We start from the raw sequence: 22123 nt of genomic DNA, 5'->3' as shown, positions 1-22123 counted from the left end.
TAGCTCCCCACAAACATCCTCCTGGTCCTTAGGACTGAAGGGAGAGAGGGCGAGTAGTAGATGGGCACTCCCAGTTAAACACATGGCTTCAGTTTCCCCTCTTCAGTGTGTGGCCTGGCCTTGCATGAGACCAAAACACTCAAACAACCAAATATGGTGTTCATTAGGACGACTCGGTATATTGTGTAGGCCACCTCTAATCATCCTCTAGTCTGCTGACACAGAAAGACTAAAGGAAAGGAGTGAAATCAGTTTTATATCACCTGAGGGGGAAAAAAGGCCTGACTAAGTTCAAGTCTGAGTTACCGCCAGGAACAAACAACATGTCAACATGGAAACTGTCAAATATCTCAGTGGGAATCTTTGCATACTTAAAGGTCTGGTCTGTGAACTAGCAGGGAAAAAAAGCACATCCACTATGTCCATATTTGGTCTGGCTAACATTGCCAATCTGTCCACTAGAACATATTTCTGCATCCACTCAGCCCTCTGACTGAACTATGAAGGATAATGCTGACACCTGCTGGCAAGAATGTAGAATTACTTGTTTTTTTCTGTTTTTGTTACTATTAAACATCTCTTTTTGTCAACCACACACACAAACACACAAAAAATACTAAGCAATCTTAATGGTACTGGTTATCTGAAACTCTTTATTTTTTTTGGTGAATACAAAAAATACTTTTGTGACCAGATAAATATTATACATACAGCATCAAATCATAAAACTAATGCAGTCTGTTAAAGAAAGCACGACACCTATTCGTAACAGAGCTAGTAACTTTTTTTTTCTTCTAATTTCTGTTAATACTCGGAATAATCAGTTAGACAATATATTTCAGGGTAATTCTTACATTTACTGATAAAAACGTATTTTCTTTTTTTTTTATATATATATATATATAGTGATAGACAATGAAACATGGAAGTTATTAAGTCCAACATTTAAGAGACTTGGCATAATGATCTCAACGATTTCTTGACTTCAAACACAAATTGCCACATGCTCATGGAATGCAGTCTAGTGTTAGTCTTCCAACATGGTCTCTAAGTCCTAAGGTATCCACAGATGCCCTTTTATATCAGCATTATAATACTGTAGGCAAGTAGGCCACAAGCCAAGGCATTGTATTGTATGGCAAAAGACTAGATGACGGTTTATTAAGACCCCGATTGGGATTAGACTGGCATAATGTTCTGATCCAGAGAGGACAAGGCTCAGGCTCCCACTCAGCCTGATCTTCAGCTGCTTGCAGGGCAGACTCAAGTAAGGCACTAGTACACAATGAAGTCCAGACACTGGCAAGAACAGACTGAGGAGATGAACTGCTGACAATTCCAATATATTATACATTAATATACTAAAGAGAAAAATAAAAGCATTGAATTAGATTCCCCCAATCGGAGCTTGAAGCTTGATTTCCTTCTGGTTTTGCGAGGAGAACGTCCTACATTTAATAACATGGAAGCTTTAAAATGCCGTCTTCAGTGCGTTTGTTTATGAGCAACTTCAGTGCATAACGTGTGCTTCGCGAAAAAAGCCAAATATCTTTGCACACAACCACTAACAGTGCAGACTCGTTATAATCTCACCGGGATATTCAGTGTAATGTATTTCTACAGACAGTCAGTCCAAAGGGAGAATGCCTTAACGGTGACAGGGCCGTGATTGGTGGAGAATGACTAGCTGTGTGTGTGTGTGTGTGTGTGTGTGTGTGTGTGTGTGTGTGTGTGTGTTTGTGTGTGTGTGTGTGTGTGTGTGTGTGTGTGTGTACAGTAGAGTGGGTACCCGAACAAAAAATCTGGCCTGCGTTGATGTGAGAGGAATTAAAACACGGAGACAAGGGAGAACAAACACGAGGAAGAATGTAAACACATGATCCTTACACAGCTCTGTGTACGAGAGGGAAGAAGCGACGTTGCTTCACAAAGTGACGTGATGTACAAGCAGCATGACATATTTGGTCACATACAGTCCAGATTCTCCGAATAACACTTGCCTGCTCTTTAAGAAAAAAAAAAACATAAAAACATAAATCTGCCAAGAATAAATATCTTTATAGCTAGCGTTGGCCAGTGGTCTGTTATTTCTTATTTTCTCCAATCAGAACCCGTCATTGTTTGGCATCAAGCTGGACAACATCGTTTCATCAGAATCCTTTTGTTTCAAAGGATTTGCTCGTTTAACAGCAAACCCTAAAAATTCACATTTTTATTAGTAAAATACAAGTGCCTTTCCACTACTCTATTGGTTAGTAGCTTCATTGATATGTATAGACATTATGGTGCATGCAAGCCAGTGGTGAAATGAAGCATCCCCCCCCCCTCCTGCCTTTTTCTCAACCCCTTTGAGGTTTTTACATTTAGAATAGAAGCTATGGACCCTTAGGTTTGGTTCTTCAGAGAACTCATCTCTTCATTCACATCTGCTCTAAACCTTCAACAGTTACGGAACATTCTGCGATTATTACTTCTTCATTCGTAACATCTCTGCTTGGTGATTGTAACAGTCGGTAACGATGCAGCAACACTTACAAAGCAATGATACGTTTATCATACACCTTCATCGCGCCGTCTCAACTCGCTTATAGTGACAAATGTAAAAAAAACAAAAACGTCTCCATATTGAATGTCAATGCCGTTCACTGACAAATACATACACACGTCACACACACACACACACACACATACACACAAATACACTACAGAGCACAGGCACTTGTATTTCCCACCAAAGAGGCCTGTTTCAAGTGCTGTATATTCCTTGGTTATATGTGAGCAAAGCAGCCAATTGTTCATTGGCAACATCCCCCCCCATCACAAGAGAGTGTCATCGCCCCGTCGGCCAATCAGCCCTCGTCCTCCCTCAGCTCGCTGGGTAGGAACTTGTACTGCTGCTGTCGGATCTGAGCCAGCTTCTTCCGGGCTTCCTCCAGCTCTCGCTCCTTCCTCAGCATCTCCTCCTGGGCCGCAATGATCTGAGGAGAACGGGGAGCAGCTGATGTGGAAAATGTGGCTTCTACTCATCTTCAAACCCGTCCCTGTGGATGGCTTGATTCGGAAAAATCAATGGCAGAACTCGGCCCGTTAACGCCAAACACCACCCGATGGCGAAAAACACCATTGTATGGCTTGTATATTGATATTATATGAAATGAACCAAAATGTCCTAAACATGTCTATGCATGTGTTTAAGTGGAGAAAAGGATCATTAACTTTAGGTTCTAATATTTGGAAACCACCTAACACTAGTTTGCCTCTGCCAACGTCAAGTTGCAGCTTGTTTTTCATCATTTTATACCATTAAATATTGGTCTGAATGATCATAATAAGCAAATGAAAACTTGAACCACGGACAAAAGCATGTTCTGCGAGGTCACAGTGACCTTTGACCACCAATATTCTAATCGGTTGCTCCTTCAGTCCAAGTGGACCAGATTTTAAGTTCCTGAGGTATCAGTTTCACAACAATGGGACGGACAACAAAGACATAGTGCCTCATATGGCTGTCGCCGCTCAGAGGTATAATAATGCTAATCATACTATCATCATATGGGCCATTAAAAAAGGCAATATGCTCAATCACAGTTGCAAAGCGCTAAAAGACACAACGTCGCCCAAAGTTCCCTCGGCGTGACAGTTACCAGACATTTATGAGACGTTGGGCTTCACTGATGCCCAGCTGGGGGGCGCCACCCACTGAACAGGAACGCAAATCAATCAAGGGGAAAAAAAGCAACGCTTCCTGTGGCACCCTGGAGATACTTTGCTAAGATGAAAAAGAGCCAGTTGTCAAGTCTGCAACAGATGTGACGTCTTAGCTGTGGGTAAAACCTGGTAAACGGCTTCTAAATGCAGCTGATGAGCTGTTTATCTACAGCAACAGGAACGACTCTGGCATTTTGGCATATCAGGGAGACTCAGGGAAAAGGGCGAACCCTCACGATGAGAATGATTTTCTGTCCCGGGCCTCGCAATAAACATTTCCCAGGATTTATTTCCCTCTCACCTGAGCTATGCCTCCAACGAATTTAGTCTTCACCACCACGCTGTCGTCTTCCGTCTTGTCAAACGCTGCTTTCTGAGCCGCCTTCACCAGGTTGTCCGACGCCCGCTTCACCGCGTTGCCGGCGGCCTTCACACACACATCACCTCAGCGTTAGCACTATGACGCAGCACGACACGCACACCGTTTCCCTGGACACGTTAGGACTGCGTTACCTGTAGTCTCTTCATGGCTTCGGAATCCTGGTCGGCCTTCACCTTGCAGGCCACCAGCAGCTGAGCCGTGGAGGCTGCCACCTGTTTGGCCGAAGAGATGAGCTTCTCCTCGCTGGCGTGGCCCTGCACCGAGGCGTTGGCGGCCTCACACAGGCTGCTGGTGGCTGTGGCTACCATACGCGCCTGCAACGAGCCGCAGAAGGCGTTCGGGTTGGACTCGGGAAAAGTTAAACAGTCATTTGTAAACGTGCCGAAGGGAACTTACAGCTGATATGAGACCCTGTGACCACTGACCATCATCTACTGCATTCGCTAGATTGGATCCCACCTGAGGTTGACATTGGGGGGGAAAAACACATAATGTGCATGTTGTTTTATTGTATAAGTAATGGAATGTGCGTGAGTATGTGTGTGGACTGACCTTGCCTTGGGCCACCAGTTCTCTCTGAGCCGCTGAGGCAGATTTAACGAGTGCGCTCGTCGCCGCAGCGATGGACTTGGCCGCTTCTAAGATCTGCTCCTCAAAATCCAGCGTCTCGTCTGCCTGCTGAAAGTAAAACCACATGTTAATTTAGACCTACAACTGTATCCTACACCTAGTATTAAATATCTTTATCACCGTGCCACCGGGTTAAACAGGGTTTATGAATGCTAGGATCATGAGTCATGATCACCAAAAACAAATTGTAAGAGTCTGTCATTAACTGTTCCACTGTTTTCTACTCCCCAACATGAGGGCCGGAATGCTGTTGCAAAGCCTTTCCTACACTGCCAGGGATAAACCCCTGGGGGATATATTACATTATTTATTTATGCTTTATTAATAGGCCTGAAAGAAGTAGACATTTGCATACAGAGAATATAAAAAGTAGCTTAAAAATATCCACCAACTATTACATTTCTACTGTAGTGTGTAACCTCATAAAACACTGAGTGCAAGGCCAGCTACTGCCTGGAGCGTAACCTATAACGTTCAGCCATTATCTGTCACAAACGGCACAATTGAACATGACGTTCCGTTTTCCCAAACCTGCACTAAACACCGTTATGTAGATTCCAGATCAGTTCAGAGACAGTAACACACACCGCTGCCTCAGCAGTCGGCAGCAGACCTCCATAAAGACATAAGGCACACGTGGCTGGAGACAGGGCGGGACACTGTAGGAATATGTTTGATATATAGTTGGACTGAATAACAACCTAATATATCAAACATATCAGACAGAGCCCTGCAGAGAAGGCTTCCAGGTCTACAGCCGGCTCAGAGAGGGAGGGAGGGAGGGGGGGGGGGGGGAGCAGGGCGAGGGAGCATGCTGGGAGCAGAAGAGCCTTCCCTCCTTATAGGGTGGGAGGGATGAAGGAGCACAAAGGGGAGGGAGTAACAAGGAGGAAGAGAGAGAGACGCCGTTTCAGACAAATAACTGCTGCAATCTGATGTCTATTTCACAGACTTGGTGACTCTAAGAATTCTATGTGGTATTTGTTGTCTCAGACTAATAGAAAGAACCGAGAACAACATTATCATAATAAAAAACCTTGAGCTTTAACGCAGAAATAAATAATAATCTGTGCACAGTACATGCACGCAGATTATGGATGGACAAATATTATAGCTATTTTCTGAATAAAGTACAGTAAGGCATGCTCATAAATAAAAATTCCTATATAAAGGAAATAACATTCAGTGGCGCTCCCCCCTGTTAAACGCTGTTTTCCTATTAGATCACTAGAGGGAGACACTGACATCTAAAAAGAGGTAAAGCCTTTCACTCACTAATCCCTTTTCATAAACACAAAGGTCCTCATAAATGCAGTCTGGAGCTGAGGAATTATAGTATGAGACAGAGCATTATATGGGCATTATTAAAAGCGAGGCAACCTAAATACGCTTTAATTAATATCATAGAGGCGGGGGACTGAGAATAACTCCACGTACAGGTATAGAAAAAGGGGCAAAGGCACTACAGACACAGAAGGAAAGCACTAGGATCCAACTATCCAGTCTCCAGACAGATAAACAACACAATCATGCAGCAGCACGCCACAAACACGACCACTTACTGCATACAGGACAACAGAAAAGTCTATCACTATCATCTCCCAAGCAAGAATCTCAGGCTGAAAGAACCTCCTCAGAGATTAGGAAGACAATAAAAAAACAAAAGGAAATGTGTTGAATAAGACAGAGGCCCTCTCTTTGAGACGGGGGGTCGCAACAGTTCATCACACATCTGAACTCGTTCCAACACAAGCTTGAGGACCCAGCAGTGTAATTGCGTCTCCTGGCAACACAACTCAAAATAATGTCCAGAGGTGCCTTTGATGAACGTTTTTTCCGAGCGTGATGTGTTAGCACACCGGACCAGCTGTCTGAGTGGAGGAGGAAACGTCTGAGTGTAAGGACCAAATATTTCTTTGCTGGAAAATCAAGATAGCGGCTCCCAGTCACCGAAAAAAGAGGACTCCACTTCAAAGTCGGCGTCACCTTTTTTTCCTACCTCGGGCCCCATCGCCTCCCCGCTGATTAATGGCAAAAAGCTGTGCGTGGGTTTGGTAGGTGGGAAGGGTCGAGAAGGGGCGCTTATACCTTGGGCTTAGCTCGGGGTTTCAGCTGCTCTAGTTTCTTGGCCGCAGCTTCAATGGACGCTGCTGCTCCGAGGAGCTCGGTCTCGGCGATGACAGTGGGGTCCTCGGGGTCCACGCACTCTGAGCCTGACAGGGATCGACACATAGAGACTTGTTAACACATGCTTTTTTAAGGAACGCTTGCATTAAACACCCGGTCAATGTACCTCATGGAAGAAAATGTTCATATTCTGAATTTAACTTCCTCTTACTTTTTTGTTGTTGTTGCAGGAGTGTGCTTACTTTACACTAACTGTGTAAAAGACCAGCATAAGCATGATGTAAAGTAGTATAATAAGCAGAATTAAGTGCTGTTAATGCCACCTGAGGGTCGTAGTGTCACTGGAATAAAGAGGAGTAGTTCGACGTGAAGAACGTGTCGACTCAGCAAGGGGCAACGTGAGGGAGGGTTCAATAGTATGAGTCGTTTTGCAGATGCTGATATTGATATTGTAGGATTATACAAGAGCATGAATAATTGAAATGAATGGTGCTGTTGTTTGGCCATATGAGTGCATTTAGAGTTACATTAGCCTGTAATTTGAAATGCAGTCAAACAATCAACATAATCATGAAGTGTAATTTATTTTTTCAGACTGGAAGTCGCTCCATAGAAATGAAATGAAAAATATGCAACCCATCAGTGAAAACCTTAGACTTGAATGATGACAGACTAATTCCTGGACCCTCGTAAATGATGTTTGCACCATACAAGAAAATTGTGTCAAGTTCTCCTCAATCCCGTGTACAAGCCACTTGAAGAAGGATCTGTCTGTACGAGAGCTTCTTGCCCGAAGCCCAATCATTCCGGTGATACAATCATATTTTATGTATTAATAGGTCAAAATCACGCTTCGATAATAACTATAAAATAGTTATAAAATGCTAAATCTCCACCATGTACCCTCAAGAACGGTTTGCAGTACAACAGTAATGCCTCAAAGTTAAACAAGAATAAACTAAAAGTTAGGAGAAATGCACATTTGATGGATCATTGTCTTTTTATTGGGGTTTAAGTGCCTATAAAACGGGGCTGCTTGGGAACAGCTTGGTAAAGCAGATGGAACCATGTTTTCATAGATTACGTGGAGCTCTGGGGAAATCTGTTCAGCACCCCCACCCCCCAAGTCCTGCACTCCACTACCCCCCCACTTCTGACTCCATGAAAGGTGATCTGGAGGCACAAAACACACCATATCCCACTTACCTCCATCTGAGGCAGCGGAGGGAAGAAAGGGGGAGAGAGAGAGAGAGAGGGGGAGAGAGAGCACATTAGAGAGGTGAAGTGGATAGCCCCACTGGGTCTCAGGCTATACGCTGAAATCTAATTCTCATTCAAACACAATCTATTACTCCAGTCAGAGGCAGCCGTGCAGCTTCTATAGGACACACTCGGTGTCATAACATCCTACAGTGCTCAAATTGCCCGGCGCTCGCTCTATGGTGCCATTTCAATATTCGCAAGTGATTTTTACGACCCATCTTTATGATGGTTTGGTGGCTTGACTCAATAACATCGGAATATTGTTCAGGCACAAGAGGATTAGGGCTCCTTTGACTAATCTTCAATCTTCAAGTCAGACGTTTTTTTTTTTTTCTTTTCACATTTTTAAAATTGATTTGGCTCATCGTGAAAATCGTGACTGTATTTTTGCAATTTCAGCTTTCCCCACTTTTACACCGCGGTGGCTTTAATGTCTCAGTCAATTAAAAAATGATGATCCCATGCCAAGAGTTTTTTGGACGGCACACAAGCAATCCATCGCCTAGTAAAATAATATTATACTGTTTTATAAGTCGCTATAAACGCTCGGAATTCTAAATACACAAAGCTCCCATGCGCATCATATAATCCTGACATTACTAACTTTTTGTTTGTGTGTTTTGTGTAAGAGCGCGTGACAGTGTGTGTGTGTGTGTGTGTGTGAGTGTGTGTGAGTGTGTGTGGCCTCACCTTTCATGGCCTCAGCTGCCTGGACGAGTTCTGTCACACACGCTGCCACATGCTTGGAGTGGAAGGCCAGCTGCTGCTTCTGCTCGGGCATCGGTCTGTGCAGCACCTGAGCATACAAGAGCCCACCAACACAACGCAACAGTCAATGTGATGTAAAAGATGAGTCAGGGAGCAACGGTCATAGTAGCTGACATAAAAACCCCATTAACAAAGTATCTGTTCTGTAACTTTTCAACAATTTACATATAAAATAACTTAAAAGCAACATTATTTATAAACTTGGCAATGCAGCGACAGCACACTCTTTATATTATATTATGATATTATAACACGAGGTACTTGTGTGACTTAATGGCCAAACTCAACACACCGTACTCCGAACTAATTACGTAAGTGAGATAATGAATAAAGTTACTTCATCCATTAATGAGCAGTCGTTACATCTCGACACACGTGTCTTAACATAACACCGTGAGAGTTATTATGAACCCAGGAATTTAATGGAATGTTTCGCTATTAACATGCAGATTTATGCAACACGGCGTTCAGACATTAAATCACATCCTCTGTAGGGATATTTCGAAGATGAATGTGGTTCCAGACGGATCGTGATGTGGACAGAACGCACATTTCAAATCTTCAGTTTTGCCATTCATTGATGAAGGCTGCTAATCATTCTTTCACAGATAAGGCTGGCAAAATACTAGAGCACTCAAGCCAAAGCCTATTTTTTTCTACAAATATATCAACCTTTGAAAAGAGGTCAACAATATATACTTTCAGTTTTTAATAAAAGGCTGAGTCATTTTCTAACACAGCTGGGCAGTATAGTTTTTAGTATCAACAACATCTGGCGTCGGCGATGAGCCCTCTAGAGTGTTGTGGGCCTCTCAACCCAACGCCAGTGAGGGAGGGAGTGAAATGTTTAGACAATAACACAAATATTACAATATCACCAGCCATATTCTGTCTACAGTAAACGCATGCATGACTGACACAAAGGTAAAGGACAGGAAAGGATGTTCAAGCATCAGAGAATTCAATCTTGCAGATAAAACCTGTGAAACCTCATTCGCTAAAAGTAAATATTGGGATCCACTCATCCACAGGTTTCACACACACACACACACACACACACACACACACACACACACACACACACACACACACACAGAAATGCATTTATTCCTGAGACATGTGACTGTCTCATTCTAACCTGCAGGACTTGCTCCAGCAGGTTGATGTATCCGGCTGTGCACTCGGAGCCGTACTGCAGGGCCCTGCTCCTCAAGTCCTCGCCCACTTCTGGGTGGCAGGATACTTGCTGGAATTGTGAGAAAACAATGTTGTTCTTGCGGCACAAAAACAATAGCATTTCAATGTCAAGATTCAACACATATCTGGATATGAAAGTGAATGCCGTGTGAGGTCTGGAATATTCTCGTTATCTAGTGCAAATCACACATCATATTCGTAGCTAATAAATTCCAACATGATTCACACAAAGCATAGCCTACGATATTGTATTCCTTCTGACTTTGTCTTGCAGGTGCTCTGCAGTTACTGAAGGATATCCTGAGCTCCGCTGCACGACTTTGAAAAGTCATTAGCAGCGGGAGCGGCCGTGAAATAGACTGGACTCTAATGTCCCGTGTGTCCTCGCCGGGCCTCACGCCGGCAGCCCCCGTGATGTCGGCGTGAGGCGCGTTCTGGCACGCCGGTGTGGATTAGCACCTTGCAGGAAGCCAGCATGTCGGAGATGGCTTTGCGGCTCAGGTTGGCAGTGGCGATCACGTCCTCCTGCTGAGCGGAGTTGCCTGCAGCCACGGCCTTGGCCGTTGCTATGGTGATGCCCTTTGTCATGCGGATGAACTCCTCAGGGGTGGTGGACTTGTCCGGGACGTCCTTGGACTGGAACACCTGATATGAGGAAGACCCAGAGACACAGGTAGTTGGATATTTCTAGATAGTCACCAAGCTGCTGTTGGTCCAGAGAACCAGAACCGGGACATTGCAAGGCAGACTATCAGACCCTACTGCAGTAAAGAGAGGATTTCTATTGGGACTACACTAAAATGAGACTTCCTCCTACTAGCTTTAAAATCGACAAGAATATTCGGAGAATAAATTAAGAAGCCACCATAAACAAGTGAGGCAGACAGGACGTCATGAGCTGTTTTAAATTTGCCTGTAGCTCTGGGTAAAGCCTCCTTTTCGGGCCGGGGGTCCTCCGATAGGGATTAGCTGCAAATTACAAAAAAAACAAGCTCTTGAAATCTTCCTTCCTTTCTCACTCTATCTGCGCCTGCTACCCAGAGCCCGATAAGAGCTGTGAGAATCCTGCAGGGGCCGAGAGGAAAGGAAAGGAGCCGGGCAGATAATAAAGAGGAAAAGAACAAATAGCTCCCCTGTTATGCTCAGAATAATAGACATGGATATCCCTGACCCTTTTTGAGCCCGCTTCGACAAAGAGGCTGCGTCACATCAGTCGACTCTCAAAAAAGGCTCGTGGAGAAAGTGGCGCTCTTACTGTCAGCTCCTGCTTGATGCACTCAATGGTGGCCTCCAGTGCCCTCGTCCCGCGAGTGGCTTCATCCTCCACTGCCTTCACCGTTTTCAGAAGAGAAGTCACATTGGTCACCATGACCTGTCAAAAGAAAGGGAGACGCGATGAAGACTCACAGTCGGACCAGCAGGTGGAGCCATTTTTCCCCTCAGCTCCTTCTTTTTTTTGCCTCATCCGTCACTGATTCTATCAGAGGGAATGATGGTAAGATGTGACGAAGATGCTTTTCAAATGAAAATTGAATACTTGTAGAAAGCATTAGGGATGTGTTTCAAATCAAACTACTTGTAATGCAAGTTTATTGATGTACACCTAGGGAGGGAGAGTAATATTCACGGTGACACGTGTTCCGTCGCATTCGGCAAAGTGTACATTATTAGGTTAGGAATTTGAGCAACACGATCCCCAGGAGTTTGAGAGGGTCCCGTTTGGGGGGGGTCACCATATGTTGGAGGGAACAGAAACAATCTGTCAACATAACCCGGTCCATGGGTGGCCCTAATTCCATCTAGATGAGAAAACATAAGAAACCCCACGCAACAGTTAGAGTTACATGCTGTGCTTGGGATGTTGGTTTGTAGGAACAATAAATAAATAATAGGAGGAAGTTTGCAGAAGAGCAGCTCAGTCACTGGTGACATACTTTGATCTTTTCTATAAGTGAGGTTAAACGTGAAAGGTCTGATCCTAGAGTTTTCATTCCTCAGCAGTCGGCAGGTGTGACATGGCCATGGAGAGTTTTATATTTACTTAATAATATACTGCATCTGCTTTTAGGTGTATTTCATATTAGAATTTTTTTATTTCACATTGTTTTTAAACTATTGTTTGCCACTACGGCCATTTCCTTCTGCGCTGTACAAACATGTATTGAATGTCTGTATTTTCTCAAAGAGGAATCCCTTATGTGTTTTTTTTTAGTTTCACCTTTAGAGACTCGTGTTTTTGAGCTATGTAAATAAAACTGTCACGACCTGACAAATAGAATCGTTAACCTGAGCTTTACTTGAAGCTTCGCTTACATCCTGACAGTCAGGTTGATGCAACAGCGACTATAGTCTCAACAGTCACAATAGAATAGTCCTAGATAGTTCTCAGTAAAGCATGCACACGACATGCATCCTTGTGACGGCTCTAGTAGTCCCAGATACAGATATGACAGAAAAAACGGATACCTTGCAAACCTTGATAAGGACCCTTGTATCATTCTTTTGAAAGAAACCCTTGCTTTGTGCTCCCAGATGTCAAACGAAACCCAGCAGTGATAAGAACAGGATTTGTAGAAGACAACATGCAGTATCCATAATGAAAATGACTTCATGAATACAGATAAACCATCACATGTCATTCGTTCCGCGGCGTTCTCCTTTTACCTTGGCGGCACTCTTCAGCTGGTACATGGACGGGTCGTCGGCCGGCTTGCCGGCGGCACACTTGGTGGCGCCGATGAGTTCGGCGAGCGCCTTGGCCACATCCCGCACCGCGTTTATCAGAACCACCTGAGGAGACGGAGCTGGAATCAATGCGGCACAGTGGTCTGAGTAAAGGTTTATCAGCAGCACCCCGGGGAGAGGATTTAACACCGCGGCTCTTATCGCTCCCACCTACTGTAGTCGTGATACTCCAGACTGAGTGAGGGGCAGAGATAGAGGCATACAGAGGAAGACACAACCTGTATCTGATGAAACTGAAATTACATCTAAAAGACATTCATTGTAGATGACTAATAATACAAAAAAGGATAGAGATAGTATGTCATAATAGATGGTTAATGCTCTGTGCAACCGAATTAAAAAGTAATAGCTGAGCTCTGTTTGAAAATAAAGGCATACAACTACGGTTGTGTTAGAAATTGGATTTTAATACCTGTGTCTCAGGGTCCTCGGAGCCCATGCTGGTCGCTCCCAGTTTGACCACCTCGGTGAGCTGGGTGATGGTCTTGGCTGAGGACTGGGCAGCCTGGGCCAGTTTCTCCTGGCTGGACGCCGCTCCAGCAACCAGCAGCTTCGTGTCCTCCACGAGCGCCTTGGCCGTCTTCAGGATGCTCTCCCTGAGCGACGGGACACATGGTGTCACACAGTCAAGTAGCAGTAATACCAAGGTTTTTTTTGTGTTTAAGGATTCAATTTACATTCATCCTCCTGAGTGAGTCATCAAAAGATAAAGAGTGTAAAATCTTAGTAATACACAAGTTTAGTTTAATAACCCTTTTGAGTACGAAACCTATTAATCATATGCTAATTATTAGCATCATAACATGTTTTTCTCCGTTGGTGATTAGAAGTAATAATTTAACATCGTGTCCTGGTCAAGGTCAGTGCACCTGTGGTCGGCGAAGGTCTCGTCGTTCTCGGGGCTCAGCGTTCCTGCTGAGGCGAACATGATGGTGGTGTCCAGGTCAGCAATGATGCCAGAAACGGCGCCGGCTGCTGTGATGCAGGCCTGGGTGCCTTTGTTCCCCGCCTGCAGTGCTGACAGCACCAAGGACACCTGGAGCATGTCAAGCAAAAAACAGAGAGGTCCTTCGAACGCGCTGTTTTTCAGAGGTGTAAAAAGCAGCCGATAATAACCCCTTTGTTTCTGTACGCCGCGCACATTTTTAATGATTAACCAGCAGCTTTTTTTCTCTTGTTGGTGGAGCCTTTATAAACCAGGGGGGGGAGGGAGGTAAAGGAGGATGCTGGGAATAAGAAAGACGGCAGGGTTAAACACGCACCAAATCAGAGTCTGCTGCACAATCACATTTAAACCAATGAAACTGCAAATCACTCATCTCCCTTGAAGACTGCCGTCTGCCCCGTCCCTCCGGAACAAATGGAAAGCCCCGAGAGGTACATTTAAATGAGGCACAGGCTTCACGTATCAGCAAATGCGAGACCACAAATTATTCAAGTTTCGGTATGAGCCCCCGAATGATATCACAGCCTCAAAGTGGGAAGACATTCTATTGTGTGTGTGTGTGTGTGTGTGTGTGTGTGTGTGTGTGCAACATGGCTAGTTGCTGCCAGGGTTCGCAGCAGGGAGACATTAGAATTATCATTAACTGCACAGTGTGAGGGTGAGCGTGCTCTCATGACCTGCACGACGGCTACAATAATACGGTAAAACAACAGTAATTACCACCTAAAATCACACACATGAATCCTATACTCTTCTGACTATTTTCTGACTCCTAGGGCTGACGGTAAAAATAAACTGTGAATAATAATTAAAATCGAAAGCACCTGTCAGCTACAGAGAGAGCTGAGAGATGCATGGGAAATGCATTTAAATAAAAATGTTGAGTTGCTTCCAAACTTCTAACAGCAGATAAACAGGCTTCCCTTCAAAATGCCGGTTCCCGTCTCACCTTCTCTGTGACTGCGCGGGCGCACTCGATGAGCTCCCTCTTGGAGAAGCTGTCGGTGGGGCTGAGCTGCAGGGCTCCAGCCTTCTGGACCATGTAGATACAGCCGTGGCCCAGCTCTTGCACCCGGGTCTTTATCTGGAAGCCGACCTGAAAGCATAACCAGGCGTTGACTAACACGGCAATCCATCTTTTCATTTCTGTCACCGCCACTTCACTATGACGACCGTGTCCTCAACTGGCTTATCTAGTAGCTGGATGTAAAAAAAAATAAAAAAATAGATGATTTCAAGCACACTCTTGAACACTGCACCTTTAATTTACAGACAGAGATTCGCCGGTGGGTGGTACTTCATTATGAGCATCACTATAGGCTTTTAGATTAGTAGAGGCACAATGTCGCTATGGTAACCGGAGTTTCTAGCAGCCAGTTACATACAAGATATTGATAAGAGCCGTGTTAGTGTAACGTTTCCACACATTGCTGTCCTCTGAAGCTTTGGGAAAAAAAGACAATGTGGGCGCTGAGAGCGATGGGTGGGTTATATTTCTGTTTGATCTCACGGAGTCGGGAGCAGCCTTGAGGAGGGGCCATCGTTTCAAAGAACAGCACACATCTGCTCTGATCAGTGTGTGTGAGCCAATACATCCGAAAGCGAATTTGGTGTAAAACGCAGACCGACAGTGAGCTGATATTTCAGGGGGAGAATTGCAAAAAAAAGAAAGAATAATATTTCACAAGAGGAGATCATGTTCCCCTTGTTTCTTCTCACCTCCTCTGGCTCTGCCGTGGCTGCAGCAAGGCGTCCTTGGTGTGCAAGCTGCCCGTAGTCAACGGTCACCTGAGAGGCAAGGCCACCGAGCTCTTCAGGGCAGGTCACCGACTTAGTCATCTGGGGACAGAGAGGACATACATCATCAGCAGAGGCAGGTTGACGTTTCTCCGGCAGATTGGAAATGTGATGACAAACACACAAGAGGCCGGCGTGAACATCTTACCATCTCCTGCGCGGTGATGGCGATAGCCTTGGAGAACTTCACCATGGTGGTCTGGTAGTCCACGAAGGAGCCCTCGGGTTCAGGAGGTGTTCCTTCATCCAGCTGTGAAGATCAGCCTTTTAGTGCTCAACTATTCCATAGCTATCTTATGTGTTTTAACACTATGTACTCCAATTTACTCTATGTGAGACTTTTGGTTTAGTTTGGTTCCACTTTGCAATAAAGTAGAGTACAAAGGGGTTTGAGGTTTTTATTAAGGCAGATGCTATTGGCATCCAGGTGTCAGAAGCCAACAATACTATACTGTCGCCCATAAAGTGGAATATTTCATTTTCAGACACAATCCTCAGTTTATTTCTATTTAAAGGCATCAGTAATAACTTTTGACCAGGTGCAATCATTACATTATGTGTCACAATTATTGGTGAAATGAATTCATGCATAACATTTGTTTGTTGCTATAAAAGACAAGACATGTGCAAATGATTCCAACTTTGACCCTGTATTTGCCTGGGCTCACATTGGATACTGTATGTAGGCTACTGTAGGAAATGTACATTTAGCGTAAACCAAACCAAGTAGTGCCCGGAAACTGTTAATAGTAATTTAAAAAATAATAATAAAACAGAAAATAATAAATCAACTTAATGTTAAAATAGGCTTCTAACAGGCAGATCTGAGCCCAGCGTCGATGTGTGAGCATGAGCAAATCAACGTCAATCACTAACTGCACTGTCATGACAGTGACATGTCCCCCAGCAGGTTGAGTGACAGCTAACATCACCATCGGGGCTGTGGATTTAAAAACTCGTCATTACTGGACTAATGAGAGTCAATAACAAGGACACGCTCTCTCGCCACACCCTTCAGACCCAAAGGATGAGCGATAAGTGTCAACCTGAAACCCGTTACAAACCACCTGGGCAGACTTCTCACACACACACACACACACACACACACACACACACACACACACACACACACACACACACACACACACACACACACACACACACACACACACACACAGTCTCTATGAAAACACACACAACCCTTACTCACCCTGCCCATGGCCTCGGCGATGGACTCCACCATGCCCCCCACCATGCCCCCTTCACTGGCCGCCTCATTCAAAGTCACCATGATGTCATCCACCGCCTCCTTCATCAGCTGGGCTGCTTCGGAGATGGCATCGTGGGTGTGGGACGCCTGGGGACGCAGTCAGCTGATTAATGTTTCTGTGTCCCAACAGATGGTGAGTATGGGACGTTCACATGCTATACACCAGTAACACTTGAGGCAAGTTCTTCACTATCCTCTTAAGAAGAAAAGAAAAACTACGTTGACATTTAGCTTAATATTTCAGGTCACCCTTGAAATAGTGGTCACGGTAGGCTAAACACACTGTCATGATATGAACCGCTTCGTACCTTTGGGTTTCCCCCGCCTTCCTTGGCAGCATAGAGCATCTGCAGGGCGGACTCAGACAGGGTCTTGCTCTGGTCCAGGATGTTCATCTGCTGCTGGTGGTCGTGCAGCTTCGAGGCCAGGCCTACCGACGCCACAATGAGCGGATCAAAGTACCTCGCTAGCTGGGTCACCTGGGAGAACGAGCGGAAGAGAGAGGTCTGAGGAAGGATTGCATCTGAAGAAAAACAGGCAGGATGTGTTTTTCTTTCTAAATCCAGAGGGGATGAAAGGGGTAATACGGTCCAAGCAGCACCTTGTGTCCTAGCTGGGCAGCTTCGCCTCGGGCCGCGGTGGAGACGGGATCAATCAGGTGCCCGATCTCCTGCACGGAGGACGTCAGCTGATCCTGGAGTGCCTGGTGAGTTACGACGGCAGAGAGTTACGATATAAGTCACGACAGAACGACTACAGATCCCATTAAGTTCTTTTCTCTCGGACAAGACAGCGCTGATGGGGTACTTGAACTCACTTCCATGGAGATATCATCTCTGCAGGGCAAGGTCTGCCCGACTGCAGCGAGGGAAGCTTGCTCAATGTCCCGTATACACTTATTGATGTTATCAATGGAGTAATCACACTCCCTCTGTCCCGGTGCCTTGTCCCTAGCATCAGAAATGTTGAAAAATACATTCTGTAAATACATGATTGTACAATACATATACAATACAATTAACAGTGGAAATAATAAATACATACATTTCAAGGAATAGTTTGACATTTCTTTCCTCACTTTGACACATTTCCATATTTGCACACTTAATATGAAGCTACTGCAGGTTTGCATAAAGTCTGGAAGCAGAGGGAACGGCATGGTAACCTGTTATATCATGTTTGATTAATCTGCAGGAAAAAAACACCTTAATGTAAAATAGATAGTTATGGATTTAGAGGGGTTTCAGTCAGGAGTCTCGTCATCACTGGGCACGATCCAGTCTTTATGCTAAGCCTAAGTAATCTGCTGCTAACTTTAGCTTAATATTAGCCGATGGGGATCGATCTTCATATCTAATTCTATAAGACAGGTTGTGACCAAATGCAGTCTTTTTTGGACCCTAGCTGCTGTGAGAACAGTGTTTGATTCTGATTGGAGGAGGGTGATGGAGATAGAAGTGGATGGGGAACAGCCGTTGATAAAATGTGTTGCAGATCCACTGGGGCTCATTATCATCTCACCACTGCTGTATAGTATTTACTCATCTATAATAAGGCAGCGTGGATCTCAAGAGATAGAAAATAATGACAAAATAGTAACAATGTAGGCCTTTCAGACCGACCTGATGGAGGTGATGAGACTCTTGATGGAATCGGAGACGGTCCTGGAGTGGCCGGCCAGTATGGACCACATGGGTGGATCTTTTGGGTTGAGGACCAGCGAGCGGGCGGTTTCCAAAAGGTAAGTGGAGCTATCGAGCATGGAGCGGGCTGAGCGCACGATGGGCTCCTGAGCTGCTGAGCCCTGTGCAAACGAAAAAAGATCAGTGTGCGTGAAACAACAGCCCGGCTAGCAGCTCAACGGCGAAGAGCTAGCCACATTGGTGTGACGAGAGTTGTTAATATTCCTTTGACTTCCTTAAAGAGATCAAAAGGTGCAATCAAAGGGAGGGGATGAGATTAGAAAGGCGGCTTTACACAGATGCGGGGCGAAACACCTTCAGTCTTTATGATCCGAGCCAAAGCCTCCCTCGACAATTAGATTAACAAGCTGAAGATTAGAGCAGCTGTGCTAAGAAAGAGTGCCGTTAAACACTGCCCTCCAACAGATTACAGCCATAACACTTTCAGAGGACTGTGCGAGAACTGCTTCAGATTGAAAAATAAAAAATCCATCTTTCTCCTCGGATCTTTCTTGGTGTTTAAAAGAAAAGGGAAAAATTGGACCTCAGTCCAATTCCCCGTACGTTCGCTGTGCAAACCTTTCTTGTGTTGGCTCATATAATAGTGTGTGTTTGAGCGGGACCGAGTGCAAGAAGTCACAAACATATTCATGAAATCTCTCTGAAGGGCTTCAAGACCCTCTGCAGGATGAGTGGAGGGGGATGACTAATTGGATGGTTCTGAGAGTCTGAGGACCTGATGAAAGGGTGCTATGCATTCTCATTCAGCTGAAGCATGGAGAACAGAGGAGGAAATTAAAAAGAACGTTCTCAATGGGGCAGTAAAACAAGCATCAAAAACGGATGAAGACCTCGTTGCTGATTTGCGCCGGGATGCTCGCAAACTCCGGGTTGTTGGCAAACGCCGACAGGTTCTCGACGGCCTCGAGGAGCGGCGTTGTAGCAACGCGGCATCTGTTCCTGTTGTCGTCGGAGAAATCCCCATCCGAGGCCTGAAACGAGACGATGCCGTATGAATATTTGTCCCGTTTCTCGTCCTACGTTTTGTGGATTTATACGCACACATTCACGGCTTCTCACGTGACGAAAGAAAATTCTGGAACAAATTTACACTCAACGTTTTGATCGGTTGGGGAGTTGACCTTGATGGTTTTGACAAGGTTGGCTGTGGTGTTGGCCACCTCTTTGGCCGACTGGACAAACTGTCTCCTTGCCACGGGGTTGGAGGTTTTGGAGGAAGCCAGGCGGCAGGCGTTGCAAAGAGCCGACGTGTGCTTTGCTACAATTGTTGCTGCGGACAAGATCTGACAAATAAAGAAGCACCAAACGTATGAAATGTATGTCAGCGAGGTGTGTAGAGGAAATGATTCATGACATTCAGGTCAGAAAGAAACATAACAAGCCGTTTATTAACAGTCACAGGTGCCGGGGTGTGGTCCTGTAATGGTTCCATCCCCACGTGGACCTTCTTACCTGTGAGGGACTACTGGCTGGGTCCACTAAGTTCTGACAAGCCATCTGTATAGCCTGGTGGGCTTTTGCAAACTGGATGGGATCCACCAGCCCCTCGTGGCCGGACTGACTGTTGGGATCCGACACACCTACAAGATAAGAGGCCTACACGGCAGGAAAACAAACACAGAGTTGCATCAATGCTTCGGTTTTTCACTAGACAGGGTCTTCATTGTCCTCCATGATCCCACTTGTTGTCACAGACAAGCTAACACCCTCCACACGCTGTCCACGTTACATGAATAGATACAAACACAGATTCATATTGTATATATTGTGCATACGTTTTCTGCAGATGGAACAAAATATCTGCCAGATGGTTCCTGTTTCCAGACAAGCCAACTGAATGGTGCATGGAGTTGATAATGTTATTTTACAGACTATAAAACCTCAAAAGAAGCCTGACTTACTGTCACGGCCAAGTGTAAAAAGTCTAAATATCATTAATGAACGGATTCCACCATGTCAAGATGTTTGAATTTCTTTTCATGTATTGTACAGAGGATCGTATCTACCTTTAAAAAGTCTCAACATGATGAATTCTTGACATATATTAAAGAGAACTAGGTGAGCAAAGTGACTGCAGAGGAGCTCAAATGAAAGCAGAAGTAACTGGGACTGAGCCGTTGGTACCATGCTGCGATCTCACCTGTCCTCCAGCCTCCGTCAGCCCACACAGAGCTTTGGAAGCCACGCCCACACTCTCCCCGAAGGCCACCACATCACCCGTCTTGCAGTGCTGTGAAATACCGGCCATCGACTCTCCGAGGACCTGAGGCGGGTGGAAATGGAGAAAAACGTGCACGAGTGAGACATCCAGCCCTCCCAGGTGAAATACCTCTGACAGTTTAAGTACATCTTTCTTGCGATTCTTCTGAAAGCCTGCACCTTTGAGTTCTCCATGACGCTCTCGATGCAGTCGAAGTAGGAGAGTTCGTTGACAGGCTCGTTGGGATTATCCAGGAGCCCTCTGACAGCCTATACACAGACAGAGATCATAGACACTCAGAATGCTACTGTGGATCTTTATCAGCCCCTTCATTCAGAGAAACACTATACATGTAAACCACGCTGATGAGAACATAAATAATGAGAATCAAGCTGAAAGAAAACATGCACTGCAGCTCTGAATTTAATGTCCATCTACAATTAATGTCTCTACGGGAGCATTCATAATAGATTCCCCCTGATTAAAAGCATACAGGCATGTAGAGGCAACAGAAAACAGGCCTGAAGAGAAGCAGAGGCTGTGTGCTGTACAGTGGATGTGAGAGTGGTTACCTCCAACTCCCTCAAGGCGTTGTCACACTCCTTTTGTCCTGCTGCTTGCTGAGTGCAGAGCGTGATCAGCTGGTTAATACTCTCTGTCACTGCCCTGGAACACACACACACACACACACACGCCTTTTAGCTCTCATATGTGTCCTCCGCCTGCATGCACAGCCTGGCTTTGCTCACACATGATGCTTTAAGCTCCCCTGTTGGAGCATGGCGCTTGCTGGCCCCCCGCTCACTGCGATCGGGGCTAACGCGGCACACAGGAGTGCTGAGATTGTCTTGAGTTTTGCGTTCAGCCTTGCTGAGCACAGACAGGCCCTCGCCAAGGCTTCCATCTTCCTAATTAGACAGACAGGAGTCAGACAGGCCCAAAGCCCTGCGGGACCAGCTGTTGGCTTCCTCGCTACGAACTCCCTCCAGCAGTGCTGAACAGACTCAGCTTGGGAGTGGCATGCAGATGCGGCAGGGATGAGGTTTTGTGACAACTTGGTTGAAAAATCGGAATTTTCCATAACTTGACAAGCTAAAATCTGGACTGGGATTCATATTTAGGACAACGTTGTTCATTTTTAATACTGAGAAAAGAGAATGTCTGCATCTAATCGCACCTTGCTGCCACAGCCAGAAGATTCTTAGCATTGGCTGCACCTGGATCCACCGACAGAGACTTGGCAGCCAGCAGCAGCTTGCTGGACGCCATGGAGATGTTCTTCAGATTACCAATGACTTGGATCTGGTCGTCCTGGCTCTGCACGGGCAAGGAAAAAAGGAAAGCGCAGGTGATTTTTAAGACACTTTTTTTACATGTAGTCTATGAG

At 45.3% G+C, this 22123-nt stretch overlaps 1 protein-coding gene and 1 long non-coding RNA gene across 4 annotated transcripts in view; one reads left to right on the top strand and one right to left on the bottom strand.

Annotated features, from left to right (window-relative positions):
• Window positions 1–639: 639 nt before the first annotated feature.
• Window positions 640–2615, top strand: LOC311018694. The gene is made up of 2 exons (XR_014597748.1): window positions 640–1713; window positions 1778–2615. It is a non-coding gene; the product is annotated as an uncharacterized lncRNA (long non-coding RNA).
• A 5-nt stretch (window positions 2616–2620) lies between these two features.
• The window catches only part of tln2b (talin 2b), a 67816-nt gene continuing 48313 nt past the window's right edge, over window positions 2621–22123 (bottom strand). The window contains exons 30-57 of one of the 3 annotated variants that reach the window (XM_084017702.1): window positions 21914–22053; window positions 21309–21402; window positions 20916–21005; window positions 20677–20799; window positions 19989–20132; window positions 19658–19819; window positions 19367–19507; window positions 18456–18637; window positions 17651–17783; window positions 17435–17536; window positions 17142–17312; window positions 16774–16920; window positions 15712–15813; window positions 15486–15605; window positions 14716–14862; window positions 13690–13856; window positions 13233–13416; window positions 12740–12865; window positions 11331–11447; window positions 10535–10720; window positions 10017–10124; window positions 8801–8906; window positions 6809–6933; window positions 4643–4768; window positions 4487–4549; window positions 4222–4404; window positions 4010–4135; window positions 2621–2978 (exon numbers count right to left, since the gene is read on the bottom strand). In XM_084017702.1, coding sequence (XP_083873828.1) covers window positions 2850–2978; window positions 4010–4135; window positions 4222–4404; window positions 4487–4549; window positions 4643–4768; window positions 6809–6933; window positions 8801–8906; window positions 10017–10124; window positions 10535–10720; window positions 11331–11447; window positions 12740–12865; window positions 13233–13416; window positions 13690–13856; window positions 14716–14862; window positions 15486–15605; window positions 15712–15813; window positions 16774–16920; window positions 17142–17312; window positions 17435–17536; window positions 17651–17783; window positions 18456–18637; window positions 19367–19507; window positions 19658–19819; window positions 19989–20132; window positions 20677–20799; window positions 20916–21005; window positions 21309–21402; window positions 21914–22053 — 3744 coding nt within the window. In that variant the 3' untranslated portion in view covers window positions 2621–2849. Of the gene's footprint in view, window positions 2979–4009; window positions 4136–4221; window positions 4405–4486; window positions 4550–4642; window positions 4769–6808; window positions 6934–8800; window positions 8907–10016; window positions 10125–10534; window positions 10721–11330; window positions 11448–12739; window positions 12866–13232; window positions 13417–13689; window positions 13857–14715; window positions 14863–15485; window positions 15606–15711; window positions 15814–16773; window positions 16921–17141; window positions 17313–17434; window positions 17537–17650; window positions 17784–18455; window positions 18638–19366; window positions 19508–19633; window positions 19820–19988; window positions 20133–20676; window positions 20800–20915; window positions 21006–21308; window positions 21403–21913; window positions 22054–22123 lie in introns of all 3 variants that reach the window. The other 2 variants (XM_084017700.1, XM_084017701.1) reach the window with 2 other exon arrangements.

Source organism: Eutrigla gurnardus (genome assembly GCF_963514095.1).
Source record: "Eutrigla gurnardus genome assembly, chromosome: 9".
In the NCBI taxonomy this organism is placed as follows: domain Eukaryota; kingdom Metazoa; phylum Chordata; class Actinopteri; order Perciformes; family Triglidae; genus Eutrigla; species Eutrigla gurnardus.
The sequence above is the reverse complement of the archived record's forward strand: the minus strand, read 5'-3'. Positions and strand labels throughout refer to the sequence as shown.